We start from the raw sequence: 20,322 nt of genomic DNA on the forward strand, positions 1-20,322 counted from the left end.
CGAATGGAAAAATGCCCAGGGGCTTCTGAAGGGGACAACATCACATCCGGCTGTCAAGTACTTTTCAGAAAGCAGAAATCATGTGATGTGGAGTTGAAACTAGTCCGGAGGAGGGTACGGTGAATTGGGGAGCATAACAGGAAGTGGGAAGCAGGAAGCACCAATATCATGGCCTTATGGGAGGGGTGGTGGGCACAGGTTCCACACTAGAGTGGCTAAAGAACCATGGACAGCAGCTGACCTCTCACTGAACCCCCCAGCGCCCCCCCCCCCACACACGCACACCCAGCCCACACAGTCCTCCCCTACTTGTGTTCACAGAGCTGGAATTTGGGCCCTGGTTCGGGGCTCAGCTCAGCTACCCCCCCGACTATCCCCATATAGAAACACACTCTAAGGAAGTGGTGTCCAATTTTTTCCCATAAGGGCCAGTGTGGGTACAGGTTTTCCATTTTAACCCAGCACTGAGACACGTGATTCTACTTTTCATTGAAAACCATGACGTTAATTAATAATAGAAATGGTTAATCAGGTGTCTTGGTGGCGGGCTAAAAGGGCACAGACGCAAAATCGTTTAAGTGAGAGAAACATACGGATATTAAGGTTCTGAAAATCACACGTTCTGAATTGTGCGCGGCAGCGGCGCAGGCGCCGTAGGTCTTTGGGGAGGGGGGCGGTGCTGGCGTGTGGCAAAGGGGGCGGGGCGGAGGTGGGTGTGTGATCCAGCTGATGCTCGCAGCCGCCGCTTCCTCCATCGCTCCATCTCAGCCACAGGCGATAGCAGCAGCAGCCTTTGGAGCCACACACACTCACATACACGCATCGCCTCCAGAACCTCCCCGCAACCTCCCCGAACCGGATCAAGGCGGGGAAGCCAGCCGAGGAGCAGCGGTCTTTTGCCGTGGCATTTCGGAACCGCACGCCCGCTGCCCGCGCCGCTGCTAATAGTAAGTGCAGGAGCGCTGCGTGAGCTGGTGAAGCTGCGCTCGTGCCCACAGAAATACTCACACCAGATGCGTTGCACGATGCTCGCATGCACCTGCATGCTCAAAATGCATTTGCATGCACGGGCAAATCAATTATGTATTCCGATTTACGTGTTGCGTTGTGCCAGAGAATCGTGGATGGGGTGATGCTAAGGTTGAGAGGAGAGAGAGATGAAATGAGAGGGATAACGAGAGGGAGAGACCAAGTGCAGTGCCGTGTTTGTTAATATTACTCAACCGAGTGGAAGTAAAGACGGCGTAAGCCCGGAATCAGACCAGAGCGCACTACCGTGTAGGCTACGCAGCGTTGAAACTGTGCTCGCTCTCTCCCCGGGATGCGAGTTAACGATTCCGGGCTGATCAGTGGCGTGTACCGACACCCATTATGTAATGCGTTAACGGTGCGAAAGACGGAGGAGAGATTTTTTTAATGTATTTGCTCATCACCCTTCACGGCAGATGACTGACGCGGTCGGTGCGAGCTAGGGACCGATGTTAGGTCTCTTTTGTGCTTCGACAGGAGCCGCATCAGCGGGGTCTGTCCTTCTGTCTGTCTGCCCGTCTGTCTGGCATGGCAGCTTGAGGTTTTCACCGTCCGTGGGGGTAGGGAGGATTACACCGTGTAGCAGGAGGAGTTTATTTTGTACTCGGGGTAGTTGCGGGTGCGGAGCTGCAGTGAGTTGCGGGGTTACGTGCAGTAGTAGTAGCAGCGCAGGGCGGTGAGCGTCACGGCGAGCGCGGCGAGCGGCTGTGTATGTACGGCAGTACAGCGCATTGCGAGAGGTGCAGTGCTCCATAAGGGGATCTGTAAAGGAGCAGAGAGGATTAGGAAGGGTACATAGTATTATGAATATGAGCGTGGCGCGCGGGAGCTGCAGGAGGAGGGTGCGCAGCGGGAACTGTACAGCACGCGCGCTGACAGCTGCAGACGGGGAGAGTACAGTGCATAAATACCACGCATATGAAAGCGGTGCGATGTGCGGTTTGACAGTGTGCAGGTTAATAATAGCTGGTTTGTGGGTGAAGGGGGGGGTGCCATGTGAGGGGGTAGGGGAGGCAGGCAGAACGTAAGCTGGCGTGGTACAGAGACTCTGTGGATGGGTGAGGTGCACTGTTTAGGGGAAAATGCATTATGCATGCAGTGAAAGGGTGTATTCGTGAACATGAAGGGACTATGGGGGTAGTGAAATAAAGGGTACGGTGTGTACATAAATAAAGGGGTACAGAGTGCAGTTAAAGGGATACAATGTGTAGTTAAAGGGATACTGAGTATAGATAAATAAAGGGTACACTGTGTACACAAATGAAGGGGTACAGTAAGCAGTTAAAGGAGTACAGAGTATGCATAAATCCAGGGGTATAGGGTGTAGATCAGGGGTCCTCAATCTTATCCAGAAAGGGCTGGTGTGGGTGCAGGCTTTTGTTCCAACAAAGCAGTAACACACCTGATTCTACTAATCAACCCTTTGGAATCTTTGCTAAGCACCTTGATTATTAGAATCAGGTGTGTAACTGCCCAGTTGGAACAAAAGCCTGCACCCGCACCAGCCCTTTCTAAATAAAGGAGTACAGGATGTACTTAAATAAAGGGGTTCAGGGCTGGGAGAAACACAGGGTTACAGTATATAAATAAATAAAATGGTACAGGGTGTAGATGGGGGGAGTGTGTAGTGTGTTGGTGGTAAAGGGTGTAGATGGGGGAGTGTGTAGTGTGTTGGTGGTAAAGGGTGTAGATGGGGGAGTGTGTAGTGTGTTGGTGGTAAAGTGTGTAGATGGGGGAGTTTGTAGTGTGTTGGTGGTAAAGTGTATAGATGGGACAGTGTGTAGATGGGGGAGTGTGTAGTGTGTTGGTGGTAAAGGGTGTAGATGAGACAGTGTGTAGTGTGTTGGTGGTAAAGGGTGTAGATGGGGGAGTGTGTAGTGTGTTGGTGGTAAAGTATATAGATGGGACAGTGTGTAGATGGGGGAGTGTGTAATGTGTTGGTGGTAAAGGGTGTAGATGGGACAGTGTGTAGATGGGGGAGTGTGTAGTGTGTTGGTGGTAAAGGGTGTAGATGGGGGAGTGTGTAGTGTGTTGGTGGTAAAGTGTGTAGATGGGGGAGTTTGTAGTGTGTTTGTGGTAAAGTGTATAGATGGGACAGTGTGTAGATGGGGGAGTGTGTAGTGTGTTGGTGGTAAAGGGTGTAGACGGGGGAGTGTGTAGTGTGTCAGTTGTAAAGTGTGTAGATCGGGAAGTGTGTAGTCTGTCAGTTGTAAATTGTGTAGATGGGGGAGTGTGTAGTGTGTCAGTTGTAAAGTGTGTAGATGGGCGAGTGTATAGTGTGTTGGTGGTAAAGTGTGTAGATGGGAGAGTGTGTAGTATGTGGATGGGGGAATGTGTAGTGTGTTGTGGTAAAGTGTGTAGATGGGAGAGTTTGTAATGTGGCAGTTGTAAAGTGTGTCAATGGGGGAGTGTGTAGTGTGTTGTGGTGAAGGGTGTAGATGGGAGAGTGTGTAGTGTGTTGGTGGTAAAGTGTGTAGATGGGAGAGTGTGTAGTGTGTAGATGGGGGAGTGTGTAGTGTGTCAGTTGTAAATTGTGTAGATAGGGAAGTGTGCAGTGTGTCAGTTGTAAATTGTGTAGATGGGGGAGTTTGTAGAGTGTTGGTGGTAAAGTGTATAGATGGGACAGTGTGTAGATGGGGGAGTGTGTAGTGTGTCAGTTGTAAAGTGTGTAGATAGGGAAGTGTGTAGTGTGTCAGTTGTAAATTGTGTAGATGGGGGAGTTTGTAGAGTGTTGGTGGTAAAGTGTGTAGATGGGGGAGTTTGTAGTGTGTTGGTGGTAAAGTGTGTAGATGAGGGAGCATTTAGTGAGTTGGTGGTAATGTGTGTAAATGGGGCAGCTTGTAGTGTGTAGATGGGGGAGTGTGTTGATGTGTGTGTGTGTTTGCATGTGTCTGTGCGCATGCATGTGTATGTGTATGTGTGTGTGCCAGTGCGGGTGTATTTGTATGTGTGTTTGAGTGTGTGCACATGCACCTGAGCGTGTGTGTGTGCACGTGAGTGTATGTGTGTGCATGTGTGTAGAATTGTAAGTATGTCTGTACATCAAAGGGACTTGTGTTCAGAAAATGTACGTGTGTATTTGTGTGTGAAGGAGAGATGTCACGATTGTTAACTTGCTCACGTCAAAATATTCATTCGATTGAGGGAAAGAGAGAGACGGAGATTGAGAGCCTGCCCGTTTGTATTTACTGTGTGTGAGAGAGGTCGCGCAATGGAGAGAGACTGAGCGTGCTCAGTGAGAACCATGGGGCCGATGATGTAATGCTAGTGGCTGTGGTAGAGAGGGGAGTGTCGGCACGTGCCATTGAGACCCAGCTGCAAGGATGGAGGTGCCCCCTGCTGGCCAGATCGCGCAACCGCGCGTTCCAGCTGCACTGGCTTCCCAGCTCGAAAGCGTTCGGATGTTCGGCCCACCGCGAAGCGATCCGATCCCGTTCCTGCGATCCAATTCGATTAAAATCTACCAATGTGAAAGGGAGGGTAGCCAGTCAACCGAGCCGACAGACGAGGAAATAACAGCCGAACACGGAAAAGCGAGAGGGAGGGGTTTCCAGAAAAGGTGTTTACCTGCACCTGAGGGTGGGAGGAGAAAGGTGTGGGCACAGTCCAATCTACCCTGTAAACATGAGTCTTATCTGCAGGTCAATGTTCGTCTGATGGCAGACTGAGATTTCTACGCCCTCCCCGCCCCCTTTGGGTGTGGTCCCGTAATAAGAGATGGTTTCTGTGTTCAGCTGCTACTGACTCATGTGAAGATAGTCTTGCTAAAGCAAATGGCCCCGCAGACAGCAAAATGGGGGGGGGGGTATAACCCTCAAATACAAGAAAGCAAAGTAACGCACAGTATCACATTGACCCATATGCCCATCCACACCCATCTTACCTTCTGTTCTGCGGTAAATGTGCAGGCACAAGGTGCTCCCACGATGCCATAGCCTACTAACTCTGACCTACTGACGTGCAGTCTACGCACTAACTACAGACAGTTACACACACGGTGTGTACACGCACACTGACACACTGTTGCACGCTACATTGAGATATGACTTGCACACTGCGCACACTGACACGCTAACACGATGCAAACTGTGTGCACTCGCATGTGCATTCACACACGGTCACTCAGTGCGCACATAGGTATGTACTCCTACATACACTCATGCACACAGTTTGCGTACTCACACATAAACTGGCAGATGTTACATACACACTCTGCCACACACACACACGCATACAATTACACATTTACATGCTGTACACATGCGACTGTGTTATCACATGTACACTTACACACTAACAGTACACACGCAGTGGCTTACTTGCACCACTGACACCATACTCCAACACACAACACACACACACACACACACACACTGGGGTGTATGTCACTGTGTGTCACTATGCATGTAGTAGGGCTGGGTCCTTCTACAGTTCACTTAATTTAGGAAATTGAACTGAATTTCAGTTCTCTTCCTGAACTGGCTGAATACTAGAACATGGAACACACACACACACACACACACACACACAAGCAAAAAATGTGAACATAAACACACGCCACATTGGCGTTTACATGAATCCACACGCTCACAATGGAATGTGTATGGAACACACATTCATGCTTTCACGCATGCGCGCACACACACACTGGCATGCGTATGAACATGCACACACTGCTTTGTTTGTGTGTGTGTGTGTGTGTGTGTGTGTGCGCGAGAGAGAGAGAGAGAGAGAGGGAGAGAGGAAGAGAGAGAGACAATGCTTGAGAGAGAAAGTAAGGGGTTAATACATCAAAGCACCAGGTGTGCCACGCATTCTCCCAGCCAATCACAGCGCAGGCTACGTGTGGGTGAGAGAGGGAGAGAAAGTGAAAAGAGGGAAGGGAGAGCAGAAGGAAGGACCCAGAGAGGATTATTCGGACACAGTAAGTGTTCTCAGCACGGTATTTATGAGTGTTTATGAATTTCCAGCTAACTCTGCTGTCTATAATTCTAATTGTGTTTATTAAATACCTGTTGGTACATGTATGTGTGCATCTGTAGTAATTATATCCACTGTGTGCAAACTACATCTTTTACTTCATTCACTTCAAATATAATTTATTTCTTCGTAACTATTTCCTGCTGTACACTTTCACTACCTAATGAAACATGTCTCTCATCGGTAGTGAATCTCTGGCAGTGCAGTTATATCATGTATGTAACTGCAGTGGTGTGCTCAGTTGATATAGCAGATTTAGTCAAAGCAAGCTACAGTGAGGGGAACCAGAGAGAGTGAGAGAGAGAGGCTGAAGATTAAGGGGTTGAAATTTTTATTTTTTTGATTGACGGTTGAGCAGCCCCATAGAAGATGAGGGGAGTTGCGACAGGTCGGCTGTTACCGATGGTCTGTGTTAAACCGTGCAGTGAGTCTGATTCTGTAATCGTGGTAATGCGTGTTTTTTGAAGACCAAAGCCACGCATGCTGTGTTGCAGCATTACAGCCTTATGGTTACTGCCCGTCATTAAATAGCACATCCTCTCCATTTAGACTGAAATGACATCTAAACTTTTGTCTGCACCCCGTTCGGAAGGTGGTGGAGAAGACAGCGTTGTTACGGCGATGTAACTGAAACTGTCCTGAGTCTTCAGTTGTTGCTTCCCCCCCCTTCCCCCAATGCTTCAGAAGGAGCCACCCACCCCCCCCCACCCCCCACATGCTTTTAGAAACGAAAGGAGAGAGAGAGAGAATGAGCTGCGACCGAAGGGGTGCTTATCACCATGGTGAGGGGGGGCGGGGTCGGGAGTATTTCGGGTGACCTCATCCTCCGTCTGTACCTCCCCAGATGGTAACAGGAGTCGGGGGACCAGTGAGGAGGGGAGCAGTTTGGTGAATAACACGGCGTAGCGCTGTGGCAAACAGCGGTGCAGCATGCACAACACCACGCTGTTCTGCGTGATCCTGAGGAGCGTGTCGCAGTTACAAAGTTCAAAGTGTGACGAGCCCTGTCGCAGTTGCACGGTTTGAGTGTTTTGGAGTATGACACGGTCACACACTTTAAACGTTAAGGGAGGATGACCCGGCTCCAAAGCTGGCCTGTTGAGTATGACATCATTTTTCAGTTACCGTGCTTTAGAACGCATGCTTGTTTGAATATTTCAGTTACATTTCGGTTAGTTTTTTCACAGCTTTGGGTGTCATTACAGTAACGCAGTGTGCAGCCCTGTCTGATGTAGCCTTGGACACAGGTAGACTGTCGCAGTGCATGGCAAGTCTACCTGTGTATGTACTGAAAAGTGGCCATTTTAAAATAAATACTTGAAATAGATAAGATAAATAAAATAGATAAGATAATCTAAAAAAATAGATAAGAATACCTTTGATTATTACTTTATGGAATTATTACATTGCAAGGGTCAGAAGCTCATTATGCAGCACTGAATACACCCAGAACACAGTCACCAGCATTTGTGAAGCCGCATGCCTGATCCGTTTATGTAGACAGAGGTTAAGATTAAAAAATAGAAGCACTTCCGCAACTCTAGGATCAGGGTTACCTGACCCTGTTGTAGAATATGACAGGCTATGAGTTACAGAAGAGAATTGTTGGGCATTTTGCTGTGGTGTACGGTAATGCAATTTGACTTAAATTTTACCAAAAGGTTGCCATGTTTGAAATGTTTAAAAGTTCAGATGTTGAGCATGTCTGAAATGGAGAAGCTAATGTATAAAGTTAGCTGCGTAACTCAGCGCCACTAAGGTGGAAACTGTGCGTGAAACAGTCTGCTGTGTGATAAACAGTACAGAGTATAGCCGAGGGCACAAGTTCTACAGGACTTGGCTCTGTAAGTGTGATTATGTGCCCAGAGAGAAAGGAGAATCTTCCATCTTTAGGCTCTCTCTCTCTCTCTCTCTCTCTCTCTCTCTCTCTCTCACTCTGTCTCTATCACTCTGTCTCTCTCTCTCTCTCTCTCTCTCTCTCTCTCACTCTGTCTCTATCACTCTGTCTCTCTCTCTCTCTCTTTCTCTCTCTGTCTGTCTGTCTCTCTGACTCTCTGTCTCTCTCTCTCTCTCTCTCTTTCTATAACCCACTGTATCCCTCTCTCCTTATTTTGTGTCTTTGTTTTTTATTTATGTAATGTCATTGGTGTGTTGAGAGTGGGAATAAAGGGAGGAAAAGAAATCTCTCTCACTCCCTTGCTGTCTCTCAAATTCAAATTCAAATTCAAATTTGCTTTATTTGCATGACAAGTAATCTTGTGTTGCAAAAGCAATACATACAAAATGACAATGACCCTGACAACCAGAAGAGGGGGAAAAAAGAGAGAAAAGAGTAACAACCCCCCATACATGTATAACAGTATAGATGCACATACATATACACATACACACATGCACACATATGTATAGAGGAGACTGACTGTGTTGCCCTATAGAGGAGACTGACTGTGTGTTGCCCTATAGATGAGACTGACTGTGTGTTGCCCTATAGAGGAGACTGACTGTGCTGTCTTGTAGAGGAGACTGACTGTGTGTTGCCCTATAGAGGAGACTGACTGTGCTGTCTTGTAGAGGAGACTGACTGTGTGTTGCCCTACACAGGGGACTGACTGTGCTGTCTTGTAGAGGAGACTGACTGTGTATTGCCCTGTAGAGGAGACTGACTGGGTGTTGCTCTATAGAGGAGACTGAGTGTGTGTTGCCCTATAGAGGAGACTGACTGTGTTGCTCTATAGAGGAGCTGACTGTGCGTTGCCCTATAGAGGAGACTGACTGTGTGTTGCCCTATAGAGGAGACTGAGTGTGTGGTGCCCTATAGAGGAGACTGACTGTGTTGCTCTATAGAGGAGGCTGACTGTGCGTTGCCCTATAGAGGAGACTGACTGTGTGTTGCCCTATAGAGGAGACTGACTGTGTAGTGCCCTATAGAGGAGACTGACTGTGTAGTGCCCTATAGAGGAGACTGACTGTGTTGCTCTATAGAGGAGGCTGACTGTGCGTTGCCCTATAGAGGAGACTGAGTGTGTGGTGCCCTATAGAGGAGACTGACTGGGTGTTGCTCTATAGGGGAGACTGAGTGTGTGGTGCCCTATAGAGGAGACTGACTGTGTTGCTCTATAGAGGAGACTGACTGTGCGTTGCCCTATAGAGGAGACTGACTGTGTTGCTCTATAGGGGAGACTGAGTGTGTGGTGCCCTATAGAGGAGACTGACTGTGTTGCTCTATAGGGGAGACTGAGTGTGTGGTGCCCTATAGAGGAGACTGACTGTGTTGCTCTATAGAGGAGGCTGACTGTGCGTTGCCCTATAGAGGAGACTGACTGTGTGTTGCCCTATAGAGGAGACTGGCCGTGCTGCTCTAAAGAGGAGACTGCCTGTGTTGCCCTATAGAGGAGACTGGCTATGTTGCTCTATAGAGGAGACTGACTGTGTTGCCCTATATAGGAGATTGACTGTGTTGCTCTATAGAGGAGACTGACTGTGTTGCCCTATATAGGAGACTGACTGTGTTGCTCTATAGAGGGGGGAGACTGACTGTGTTGTCTTGTAGAGGAGACTGACTGTGTGTTGCCCTATAGAGGAGACTGACTGTGTTGCTCTATAGAGGAGACTGACTGTGTGTTGCCCTATACAGGGGACTGACTGTGTGGTGCCCTATAGAGGAGACTGACTGTGTTGCCCTATAGAGCAGACTGACTGTGTTGCCCTATAGAGGAGACTGACTGTGTGTTGCCCTATAGAGGAGACTGACTGTGTGTTGCCCTATAGAGGATACTGACTGTGTGGTGCCCTATAAAGGAGACTGACTGTGTTGCCCTATACAGTGGTCTGACTATGTGCCCCCCTCCCCCCCTGCAGTGTGTGCGCCCGCTGGTTGGCCTTGCATCCCATCCCGCCATGGCGCGCTTGGAGCGCAGTCGGTCGAGTGAGGGGGGCGCCCCACCCGGGATGGGCAGCGTGGGTAGCGGGGTGGCTGGCGAGCAGGAGTTCGCCATGAGGAGCGTGGGCACCCGTACCCAGAACAGCCTCCCACGGGGCCCGCCGCCAACCCGCCGCGGTCTGGAGGACCGGAGCTACAGCACCGAGCGCCCGGCCCCGCCCACCGGCTCTGAGAGCACCGCCTCTAGCGACGAGCGAACCTACACCACCGACCGAACCGAACGCACCTTCACCACCGACCGCACCTACACCACCGACCGCACCGAACGCACCTACACCACCGACCGCACCTACACCACTGATCGTACCTACACCACTGACCGCACCTACACCGTCGACCAGCCCCCGCTGCCCAGCGATGGCCCCGCCCCCAACAGCGAGCGCCCCATCTCCAACGGCAACCGCCAAGTCTCCAACGGCAACCGGCAAGTCTCCAACGGCAACCGGCCGATCTCCAATGGCAACCGCCCTGTCTCCAACGGCAACCGGCTGGTCTCCAACGCCCTGTTCCTGAACGGGGCGGGGCGGCGGGAGGTCCCGCCTCAGGGGGCCATGGGACTGGACATCTGCGGGAACAACGTGACGCTCAACAATGAGAAGAACAGCGGCGGGCCCCCCCCTCAGTACAGGGAGCCCCCCGGGGCCAAGCTGGACAACAACAACCCCCCCAAAATCCTGCCTGTGTCCGGCAAGCTGGAGCAGGTGAGCCCCAAGGGGAGGCGCTGGTGTGTGATGTACACCACAGAGAGGCCAAACGGTCACAGGCTTAGAAAATTTTTCAGTGATTTTCAGATTCATTCAGGCCATTTTTGATACCGTGTTCCCAGGCTGTGCAGTACAATAGTTGTACTGTACAAAATGACTCATTTACTCCGGTTTAAGTTGTTATTTTAGAAATTGTGATTAAAACCATGTAAATACAATAAATATAACAATTATTACACCAAGTTACTGTGGTATTGCTACCTGTCGGTTAATTTCAGTGGAAATGTTTTATAAACAGGCACTGTTTATATTAATGCTTCCCTCCTTTTCTCCTCCTCTTGTATGATTCCCCCCCAGAACAATGATGGATTGGTACGTCCCTCTGCCTTTAAGCCAGTGGTGCCCAAGAGCTTCCACTCCATGCAGAACCTGGTGTGCCCCCCCCAGACGGGGGTGGGAGGGGGCCGCAGTGCTGGAGGGAGCGGAGCCCCTGGCATGACCGGGGGCCACAGAGAGCCGGACAGTCCAGGAGGAGGGGGTGGTGGGGGTGGGGGTGGAGGAGGAGGAGGTGGTGGAGGTGGAGGAGGAGGGGGAGGAGGAGGAAGAGGGGGTGGTGGCGGCAGGGGAGGGGTTCGGGGCGGGGGGCAGGGGGGACTTTCTGACTCGGGAAGGAACTCTCTGACCAGCCTGCCCACGTACGCTGGCTCGGGGTCAGGCTACGGACCCCCCCACCCCCTGGGCCCCCTCAGCGCCTCCACCAGCCACATCAACAGACTGGGCACCACCGCCCTGGACAAGCCCGGGTACCAGAACGGGCTGAGCACCTCCGACAGCGGCCGCTCCTCCTCCGGGAAAAGCTCCTCCTCCTACCAGCGGCTCAGCCACCTGAGCGACGCCCCCGGGCCCCTGCGCCCCTCCCCCTCCTCCGATGACATCATCCAGGACCTGGAGGACAGGCTGTGGGAGAGAGAGCAAGAGGTGTGTGTGTGGGGGGGGGGGCTGGTTACTAAAATTATATTTAACATAACATAATATAATGATGAAAACTGGCCATTCAGCCCAACAATGCTTGCCATTTTCCTAACTAAATTGTACCTAGTGCTCTGATTACCTACAGGCTAGACAGTCTCTAGTATTTTTAGTTTGTTTATCAATTTTAAAATATAGTTTTAGCTAATTTTGAGATTATTCTGGTGTAATCCAGGCCAATTTGATTTTTTCCCTGTGGAAAATCATGTGGTTCTCATATGGACTACATTAACCATGATGCATCATTGCTCTCTTGGGGTCAGAAGCTGAGGGTGGGTTGGCCGGGGGTTGGTGAAGGATTTTTTTTATGAACACTGGGAGACCCCAAAGCAGCCCTCACATACGCTGTCACAAATTGCCATCATGGTGGTTTAATTTTGAGATAGTGTGACTTTGCTAAGATTTTCAACTGTAGTGTCGGGAAAAAAATGCAAAGATTTTATTTTATTTTCCTGTGAAGATTAACAAAGGATACATTTGATACTTTGGAAAGGGAGCAGATAAACGACCACTTTGGTTTATAGTCTGCTCCGTGCTCTGACCGTTGGGAAAACTGGTTTGGTGAGTTCATAAACAGGTTTGCTGTTTCCTCCATACTTTTTTCGCACTGGTTAAAACATACACATAACCTGAAAGCCATCGGTAAGGTTTTCTGAAACTGTGTCCTTAAGGGAGGATAATGAGGTAGTGTTGACTGGACAGTAGAAGGGAGTGTGGAATGAATAGATAAGGCCTTGGGGCATCAAAACAATGCACTTGAGGTGGCTGGGATTATTCTGGGAGGTGCACACACTGTATGTACATGTTGGTAAAACGTTTTAAGGCACTCCTATAGACCCCTGAGAATTTTCAACAAATTGTGTAATTATCCAAAACATCCAATCATACAAAAGAACAATTTGTACTGTAGTTTCAGTAAAAATAAGCAAAAGTGGTTTCATTTAAAACGGTCAGTAATCTACAGGAATTGTCGCGGTGTCTAAACTGTTAAGCACTTTCAGATGTAGCTGCGGGTCCAGGTGTGACGTGAACCCCGTGGCTCCGCCCCCTCCCCCCTCGCAGGTGCTGCACATGCGGCGCAACCTGGACCAGAGCGAGGCGGCCATCGTGCAGGTGTTCGAGGAGAAGCAGCGGGTGTGGGAGCGGGAGATGGAGGAGCTGCGGCAGAACTACGCCGCGCGGCTGCAGCAGGTGTCCCGCCGCGCCCAGCGCACGCAGCAGGCCCTGCAGGCCCAGATCGCGCGGCTGCAGCAGGACAAGCGCCGGCTGCAGGACGAGATCGCCGCCCTGCTGGCCCACCGCGAGGACCTGGAGAGGAAGTGCCTGGACTACAGGAAGGAGCAGGCCGACATCCTGCCCCGGCTGGAAGAGACCAAGTGGGAGGTGAGGGGGGTTCTGCCTGGAAGATACCAAGTGGGGGGGGGATTTGCCCGGGAGAGACTAAATGGAAGGTGAAGGGGGAGGGATTTGTCCAGAAGAGGTGAAGTGTTTGGTGTGTTGGGGGGTTGTGTGGAAGAGACCAAGTGGGAGGTGAAGATGAGGGGGTATTTTCCTGGAATAGACCAAGTGGGAAGTGAAAAGGGGGATTTGCCTTGAAGAGATCAAGTGGTAGTTGGGGGGGGGGATTTGCATGGAGCAGACTAAATAGGAGGAGAGGAGACTAGGGAGCAGATGATGGAGCTCAAATATATTTGTGGCTTTATTCAGACCTATGTCATGCCCTCTATAACTGTGAATGCTTGTGCCCCCAGTGTGTCAGAGCAGGGACTCCTAGCTAAGAACAGCTTGGGGAGCCCAGGCGGAGGTGACCAGGGGGGGAGATGGTGGCCCTGAAGCACAGCTGAGGGAAGCCGGGCTGAGGCCCAGGGGGGGAGACATGTGGCTGAGGTCCACAGACGCAAGGCGCTGGAGTGGAGCGCTGGGGCTGAAACCTCGCAGCAAGGGCACTGAGTGAGCCTGACACCCTGCGGGAAAGCACTGACACCCACAAACACAGCACTGACACCCGCGAACACAGCACTGACACCCGCGGACACAGCACTGACACCCGCGGACACAGCACTGACACCCACGGGCACAGCACTGACACCCGCGGACACAGCACTGACACCCGCGGACACAGCACTGACACCCGCGGACACAGCACTGACACCCGCGGACACAGCACTGACACCCGCAGACACAGCACTGACACCCGCGGACATGGCACAGACACCCACAAACACAGACAGGAACAACACTCATACACACAGATAAAATACTGAGCAACAGCACTGATACACACAGTGACTGAGGAATAGCACTGACACAGAGACCGAGGAACAGCACTGATGCAGAGACTCAGGAACAGCAAAGACATACAGACTGAGAAAAGGGACTGACACACAGACTGAGGAACAGCACTAACACACACAGACTGAGGAACAGCACTAACACACACAGACTGAGGAACAGCACTGACGCAGAGACTCAGGAACAGCAAAGACATACAGACTGAGAAAAGGGACTGACACACAGACTGAGGAACAGCACTGATGCAGAGACTCCGGAACAGCAGAGACACACACACACAGACTGAGGAACAGCACTGACACACACAGACTGAGGAACAGCACTGACACACAGAGACTGAGGAACAGCACTGACGCAGAAACTCCGAACAGACAGGCAGGAACAAAGAGACTGAGCAACAAAGTGGTTAGACTGACACTGACATTGGCAGGAATACCCGCACACTAACAGTCACACACTGACACCTGCTCATACTCACACGTACAGGAATAGCGGTGATGCTCAAGCACACTCATCTCTTAGGTCACATGCTTACAGTGCCATACTCATTATCCACAGGCACACACTTGCTTTAATGCAGGTAGCCTGCAGTGATACTCACATGTAGAGAGACTCACACATTGACCATCGCTGCAAACATACGCACACGCATGTACTCACTCACACAAGCTCTGGTTTAACACTTACACATATAATCCCTCAACTAATGCCTATCAAACATTACAAGATGTTTTGCTGTTTGCAGTTGCAGACAGATTTTCTATGACTATGAGAAATCATTAGTGTTTTAACTTGGTGCACTGAAAGCCCAGTCATTTAGAAAAGATTTGTTAAATGTGAGAAGGTATCCAACTTTAGTCTAAAATGTATGTAATATCTGGGAGGTACATGGTTTTCACAAGTTTCAAGCTCCCGCTCCCTCCAGCGCTGCGGCCCCCTCCCACCCCTGTCTGGGGGGGGGGCACACCAGGTTCTGCATGGAGTGGAAGCTCTTGTTTCAAGCACAAGTTTTTCATGGGATAACCTCTCTTTTTCTCTCTCTCTTTCTCTTTCTTGTCCCATTTTGTTCTCAGGTGTCCCTTCTGAGGGACAAGCTGGGAGTCTTCGAGGCAGAGGTAGTGGGACTGAAGCGGGCTCTGGGAGAGCTGAGTGTGGGCGGGGCTGGAGGCGGGGCCAGGGCAGCGGGAAGGACCCGGGGGGGACTGCCCTCCCCCCACAGCCCCTCAGAGGCGGCGGCGGCAGCGGCAGCAGTGGCCGCCCTGCCCCCGCCCCCGGCCCCGCCCCCCGGCTCAGCCCCGCCCCCGTCCCTGGCCCCGCCCCCGGGCGACGCGCTGCTCAGCCTGCAGTCAGACGAGGCCAAGGTCCAGCGGCAGGAGGCGGGCAGCCTGCGGCGGCAGCTGGAGCGCCTGCAGGGGGAGCTGCGGCTGGAGCGGCAGCAGCGGGAGCGGCAGGCGCTCACCTTCGCCCAGGAGCGCCACACCTGGCAGGGCGAGAAGGAGCGGGTGCTCAAGTACCAGGCCCAGCTGCAGGTCAACTACGTGGAGATGCTGCAGAAGAACCAGGTCCTGGAGCAGCGCATGGGCGAGCTCAACACCAAGCTGGCCACCTCCCCGACCTCGCCGCCGCCTGCCCCCCTGCCCCTCAGTCTCCCCCTCCCGCTCTCCCTCTCCCCGCCCCCCGTCACTGAGGACAAAAAGCCCCCCGCCATGCACCAGCTGGCCCCGCCCTGGCCCACCCCCTCCCGCTTGGAGAGGATCGAGTCCACGGAAATCTAAGACCTGGGAGTGTCCTGATTGAGCCCCTCCAGAACACATTCAGCTCAATACAGTCTTACAGTAACAATATACATCCTTTAACACAGTCCAAGCTCAATACGGTCTAACAGTACCAATATCCATCCTTCAACACAGTCCAAGCTCAATACAGTCTTACAGTACCAATATCCATCCTTCAGCACAGTCCAAGCTCAATGCAGTTATCCTACAGTACCAAAATCCATCCTTCGACACAGTTTGATGCAGTTTAATATCACATCTGCCAGTCTGCTTGGCAGTCCTAGGACACACTGCCAAAGGAACCACCAACAGAGGGGTGAAGGTTGAGGGTTGGAGGGGGGTCTCAGGAGGAGGAGGGGGACAGTGTGATCAGACTGTTGGGGCAGGACTAATGGACGTCTGGGGCGGGCAGTGCACAAGGCAGGGGAGGCTGGGATTTTTGGGCAGGGAATCCTGAAGTTAAGACAGATCACACACACTTCAGCAGTGAAACTCCAACACTGATGCTCTTACACTAACACTGAAGTTGACTCTAATACTCCTGTCCAACTGGCTCAACATTACCAGCTCGTACACACAGGATACTGACATGCAAATATCTCCTCCAAAGGAAGACTTCAGCACAGACACGCTGACACACACTCATACTGACACACACACACACAGACGCGTACAATGACACCATTCATGCAAGAAGGTTGCTTGATCACTGTCAGGGAGGTCTGTGGTTATATTTACCAGTGCCACCACATAACTCTCGGTACAGTATCTCTGGCCCAGAATTCCTATGGTGTGTCAGACTGCAGTGGAACCGGAATTTGGATAGTTCACATACGCCCTGGAACCGGAATTCAGATTGTTCATACCTGTCCTGGAACCTGGAGTCGGATAGTTCACACCTGCCCTGGAACCGGTAGTCAGGTTGTTCACGCCTGCCCTGGAACCTGGTCAGATCGTTCATACCTGTCCTAGATCCTGGAGTCAGATCGTTCACAGCTGTCCTAGAACCGGAATTCAGATTGTTCACACCTGTCCTGGAACCTGGAGTCGGATAGTTCACACCTGCCCAGGAACCGGTAGTCAGGTTGTTCACGTCTGCCCTGGAACCTGGTCAGATCGTTCATACCTGTCCTAGATCCTGGAGTCAGATCGTTCACAGCTGTCCTAGAACCGGAATTCAGATTGTTCACACCTGTCCTGGAACCTGGAGTCGGATAGTTCACACCTGCCCAGGAACCGGTAGTCAGGTTGTTCACGCCTGCCCTGGAACCTGGTCAGATCGTTCATACCTGTCCTAGATCCTGGAGTAAAATCGTTCACAGATGTCCTAGAACCTGGAGTCAGATCGTTCACACCTGTCCTGAAACCTGGAGTCAGATAGTTCACACCTGCTCAGGGCTCTCCAGGCCATGAGAACAAATCCAGATTAGTCTGAAGAAGTCACGCAGAGCACTCCCTTGGGCGAGACCAAAGGACAATATGGCAGCGCCCCCCTGTGGTCTGGTGGTGCCAAGACAACACAAAATTCCCCAGTCGGGCACATCCTCCGGGGCGACAGCAGTTCCAGTACTTCTCTGGTTCGAGGGGAGCTGGGGCATGGCAGTTTGTTGGTATTAGAGTAGGTGTAGAAGGTGTAGTGACCGTGAGGAGTTTTAGATGGTGCAAATCATTTTTAGCGCATGGGAGAGACTCAGGAGCATGTCCATTTGATGTATGAACAAAGAAAAGTGTGTGCTGGGGGGAAGAGGCAAGGAAAGATGTAGGGTTGTGGTGGGGGCGAGCATATGTCTGTGTGTTTCAGGACGGGGGGGACAAAAGTGCACTATAGTGCATATCAGGGATGTTGGAGTTTTAGGGGTCTTAGGAGAAGGTGGGGGGAGCACATTTCAGGTATAAAGGATGGGACTTTAAGTGAGGTGGGCAGTGTGATATTACTTATGTGCTTTGATAGGATGTGACATTAGTCAAATTCAGACAATGGGGGCAATGTGCGATCCATTTCAGTGGACAGCAGGATGGCGTTAGAGCCTAGCGGTGGATGTGAGGATGGTATTAGCGTATAGTGGTGGATGTGATGACGGCACTAGCTTATAGTGGTGGATGTGGGGATGGCGCTAGCATATAGTGGTGGATGTGGGGATGGCATTAGCATATAGTGGTGGATGTGGGGATGGTATTAGTGTATAGCGGCGGATGTGGCGATGGCACTAGCTTGTAGCGGTGGATGTGGAGCTTGCATTTGCGCATCTCGTTCAGTGGACACTACTGCTTTTCAGGGACACCAGGGAGCATGTCTCTCTTGCACTGTCAGCGGCTGCAGTGACTGAAGACAAACACCAGGGGGCAGAATGCTTACACAGGGCTCCCAATCAAAGGAAGAATTACTTGAAAATGACTTTCGCATTTCTTTGTATTGAACAGTGATAGCGAACAAAAAAAAAAGGCTTCACTTTGTTAATGTAATACCTTGATCTATATTGATGTTTCTTTGGGTGCAAAGTAGGGCAAGTCAGGGATGACAAAACTGGAACAAGACAGTCGTGATGTCACCTGGCGGAGTGGAGAGCCACCAATCACAGAGTATATTAGTAACAATCAAAATAACAATGCCGCTGCTGATTGGTGGATTCTAATTCCAGCTAATATCCATAGGAAATCTACACCAGCCAGAAAGGAGAGCTAGAAAGTGTAGCCCAGAGTGTAAAACCACCCACCAATCACTGTCAGCATTGCCCTATTGGTTTTTTAACAACGTATGCTGTGATTGGTGGAGCTGCTCTTGCAAAGGTGATGTCACAACTGCTGTCCTTGCTTTATTATTCCTGGGGGAACTGTGGGTTTAGTGAATGTTTGTGTGGGAGCTGGTCAATGAAGCTGATATTCTGTGTTAGACAACAGTAACGTGCAGCAGCAGATAGCAGCGGAGCCAGAGGTTCTGATTGGCTGGTGGTAATATTCAGACGTAGCAGAGAGAAAATGCATAAAAAAGGAAATTGTGGATATAAAAGGAGATTATATATAGAAATTATATATTAAGAACTTCTCCCTCTAGAAGGCGCCATTGAGTGACATGGGATCAGTGCAATTGTGTGTGAAAGAAAGACGGAGTGCATGTGTGTGTGTGCGCGCATGCGCATGTGTGTGTGTGTGTGTGAGAGAGGGGGATTTTGTGTATGCATGTGTGTGTGAGAGAGAAAGATAGTGTGTGTGTGTGTGCCTATGAGAGAGAGAGAGAGATATATAGTGTGTGTGTGTGTGTGTGTGTGTGCCTATGTGTGAGAGAGAGATAGTGTGTGTGTGTGTGCCTATGTGTGAGAGAGAGAGAGATAGTGTGTATGTGTGTGAGAGAGAGAGTGTGTGTGTGTGTGTGTGTGCCTATGTGAGAGAGAGAGAGATAGTGTGTATGTGTGTGAGAGAGAGTGTGTGTGTGTGTGTGTGTGAGAGAGAGAGAGATACTGTGTGTGTGTGTGTGTGTGACATGAGATCCTGGCCTGTATTCATAAAGCATCTCAGAGTAGGGCTGCTGATCTAGGATCAGTTTTTTTCCTTTATAGCTCGTAATGGGTGCGGTTAGGATGTGGGCGCACGAATCCTGATCCTAGATTAGCACTCCTACCCTGCAGCGTTAAATAAACATGGACAGCGGACTCGAGCTGTGGACGTGTGCGCTGCTGAAAACCAGGGCATGTTTTTTTGAGTTCATAACCCCATCGGGAGAACCCAAATTTCTGAGCTTCGATCACGTCTTTTGGCCCCAGGCTGGATCTCATTAGAGTGGCTTTCCTGACATCCTGTCGTGGTCAGACTGCAAAAACTCGGACCAGAGGGAGAGGAGGGAGGAAAAGGAGGGATCGACGTGTAAACAAAGGGAAGGGACAGAGAGGAGGGAAAGATGACAGGGGGAGAAACTGAGGGATGAAACAGAATCAGATATTGCTTTTATAGTTATGAAAGAGAGGCAGGAAGAGAGAGAGAGAGAGAGAGAGAGAGAGGATAGTAGACAGGTAAAAGGAGAGAGAGAAGGAGAAGGGATGGATCATTTATGGCCAGATTTGCTGCTATGTTCTTCTGTTGTATTCTGCTGTGTTGTTGGTAGAAACAGAGGTGGATGTATATATCATTGTTATTTATGTGTACATATTTATTCCAGTATACCAAGCTATTGCGTGTGAATACTTTAAGAGGATTATCGTGACATAATGAAACAGACATTTCAGCTTTTATTTTTTAAACTATATGACTATATATAAATCTATTTCCTTTCAATCTACTACATGGTACAAATGAAGCAAACATATCCAAAATCATTGTCTCTTTGTTTACTTTTATTGTTACTGTTATCAATGTAACTCTTGTAATGTTTGAGAGAACAAAATGCTACCAATGTTTTTTTAATAATTATTTTTATCATTTTTATTTATGTTACTGTAATGGCTTGATGGAAAGCATACTCTAGCAAAAATGAATTTAAATAATAAAGACGTGAGTAATTCAATAAAACTACATTTCCCAGAGGTCTACGTATGATTTTTGCTTGCGGATTCTACGTTTTTGGAGTATTTGCATTTATATA

General features: G+C 50.2%; 2 protein-coding genes across 2 annotated transcripts in view; both read left to right on the forward strand.

The window, feature by feature from the left end:
• Positions 1–20,322, forward strand: part of oxt (oxytocin) — a 138,940-nt gene that overhangs the window by 95,584 nt on the left and 23,034 nt on the right. The window lies entirely within an intron of this gene.
• On the forward strand, positions 703–20,263 carry LOC135239858 (leucine zipper putative tumor suppressor 3). The gene is made up of 6 exons (XM_064308845.1): positions 703–947; positions 9,868–10,650; positions 11,011–11,194; positions 11,282–11,631; positions 12,745–13,065; positions 15,048–20,263. Exons 2-6 carry the CDS (start codon positions 9,907–9,909, stop codon positions 15,747–15,749), a joined length of 2,301 nt encoding a protein of 766 aa, XP_064164915.1. The 5' UTR covers positions 703–947; positions 9,868–9,906; the 3' UTR covers positions 15,750–20,263.

The sequence above is a fragment of the Anguilla rostrata genome, chromosome 14 (assembly GCF_018555375.3).
Source record: "Anguilla rostrata isolate EN2019 chromosome 14, ASM1855537v3, whole genome shotgun sequence".
Taxonomy (NCBI): domain Eukaryota; kingdom Metazoa; phylum Chordata; class Actinopteri; order Anguilliformes; family Anguillidae; genus Anguilla; species Anguilla rostrata.

Bases quoted from the DNA above. Each gene is read 5' to 3' on its own strand.
- LOC135239858 (XM_064308845.1), top strand. From the start codon at position 9,907: ATGGCGCGCTTGGAGCGCAGTCGGTCGAGTGAGGGGGGCGCCCCACCC. The intron at 10,651-11,010 runs GTGAGCCCCAAG...ATTCCCCCCCAG, and splicing joins TGTCCGGCAAGCTGGAGCAG to AACAATGATGGATTGGTACG. The intron at 11,195-11,281 runs GTGGGGGTGGGG...GCGGCAGGGGAG, and splicing joins CAGTCCAGGAGGAGGGGGTG to GGGTTCGGGGCGGGGGGCAG.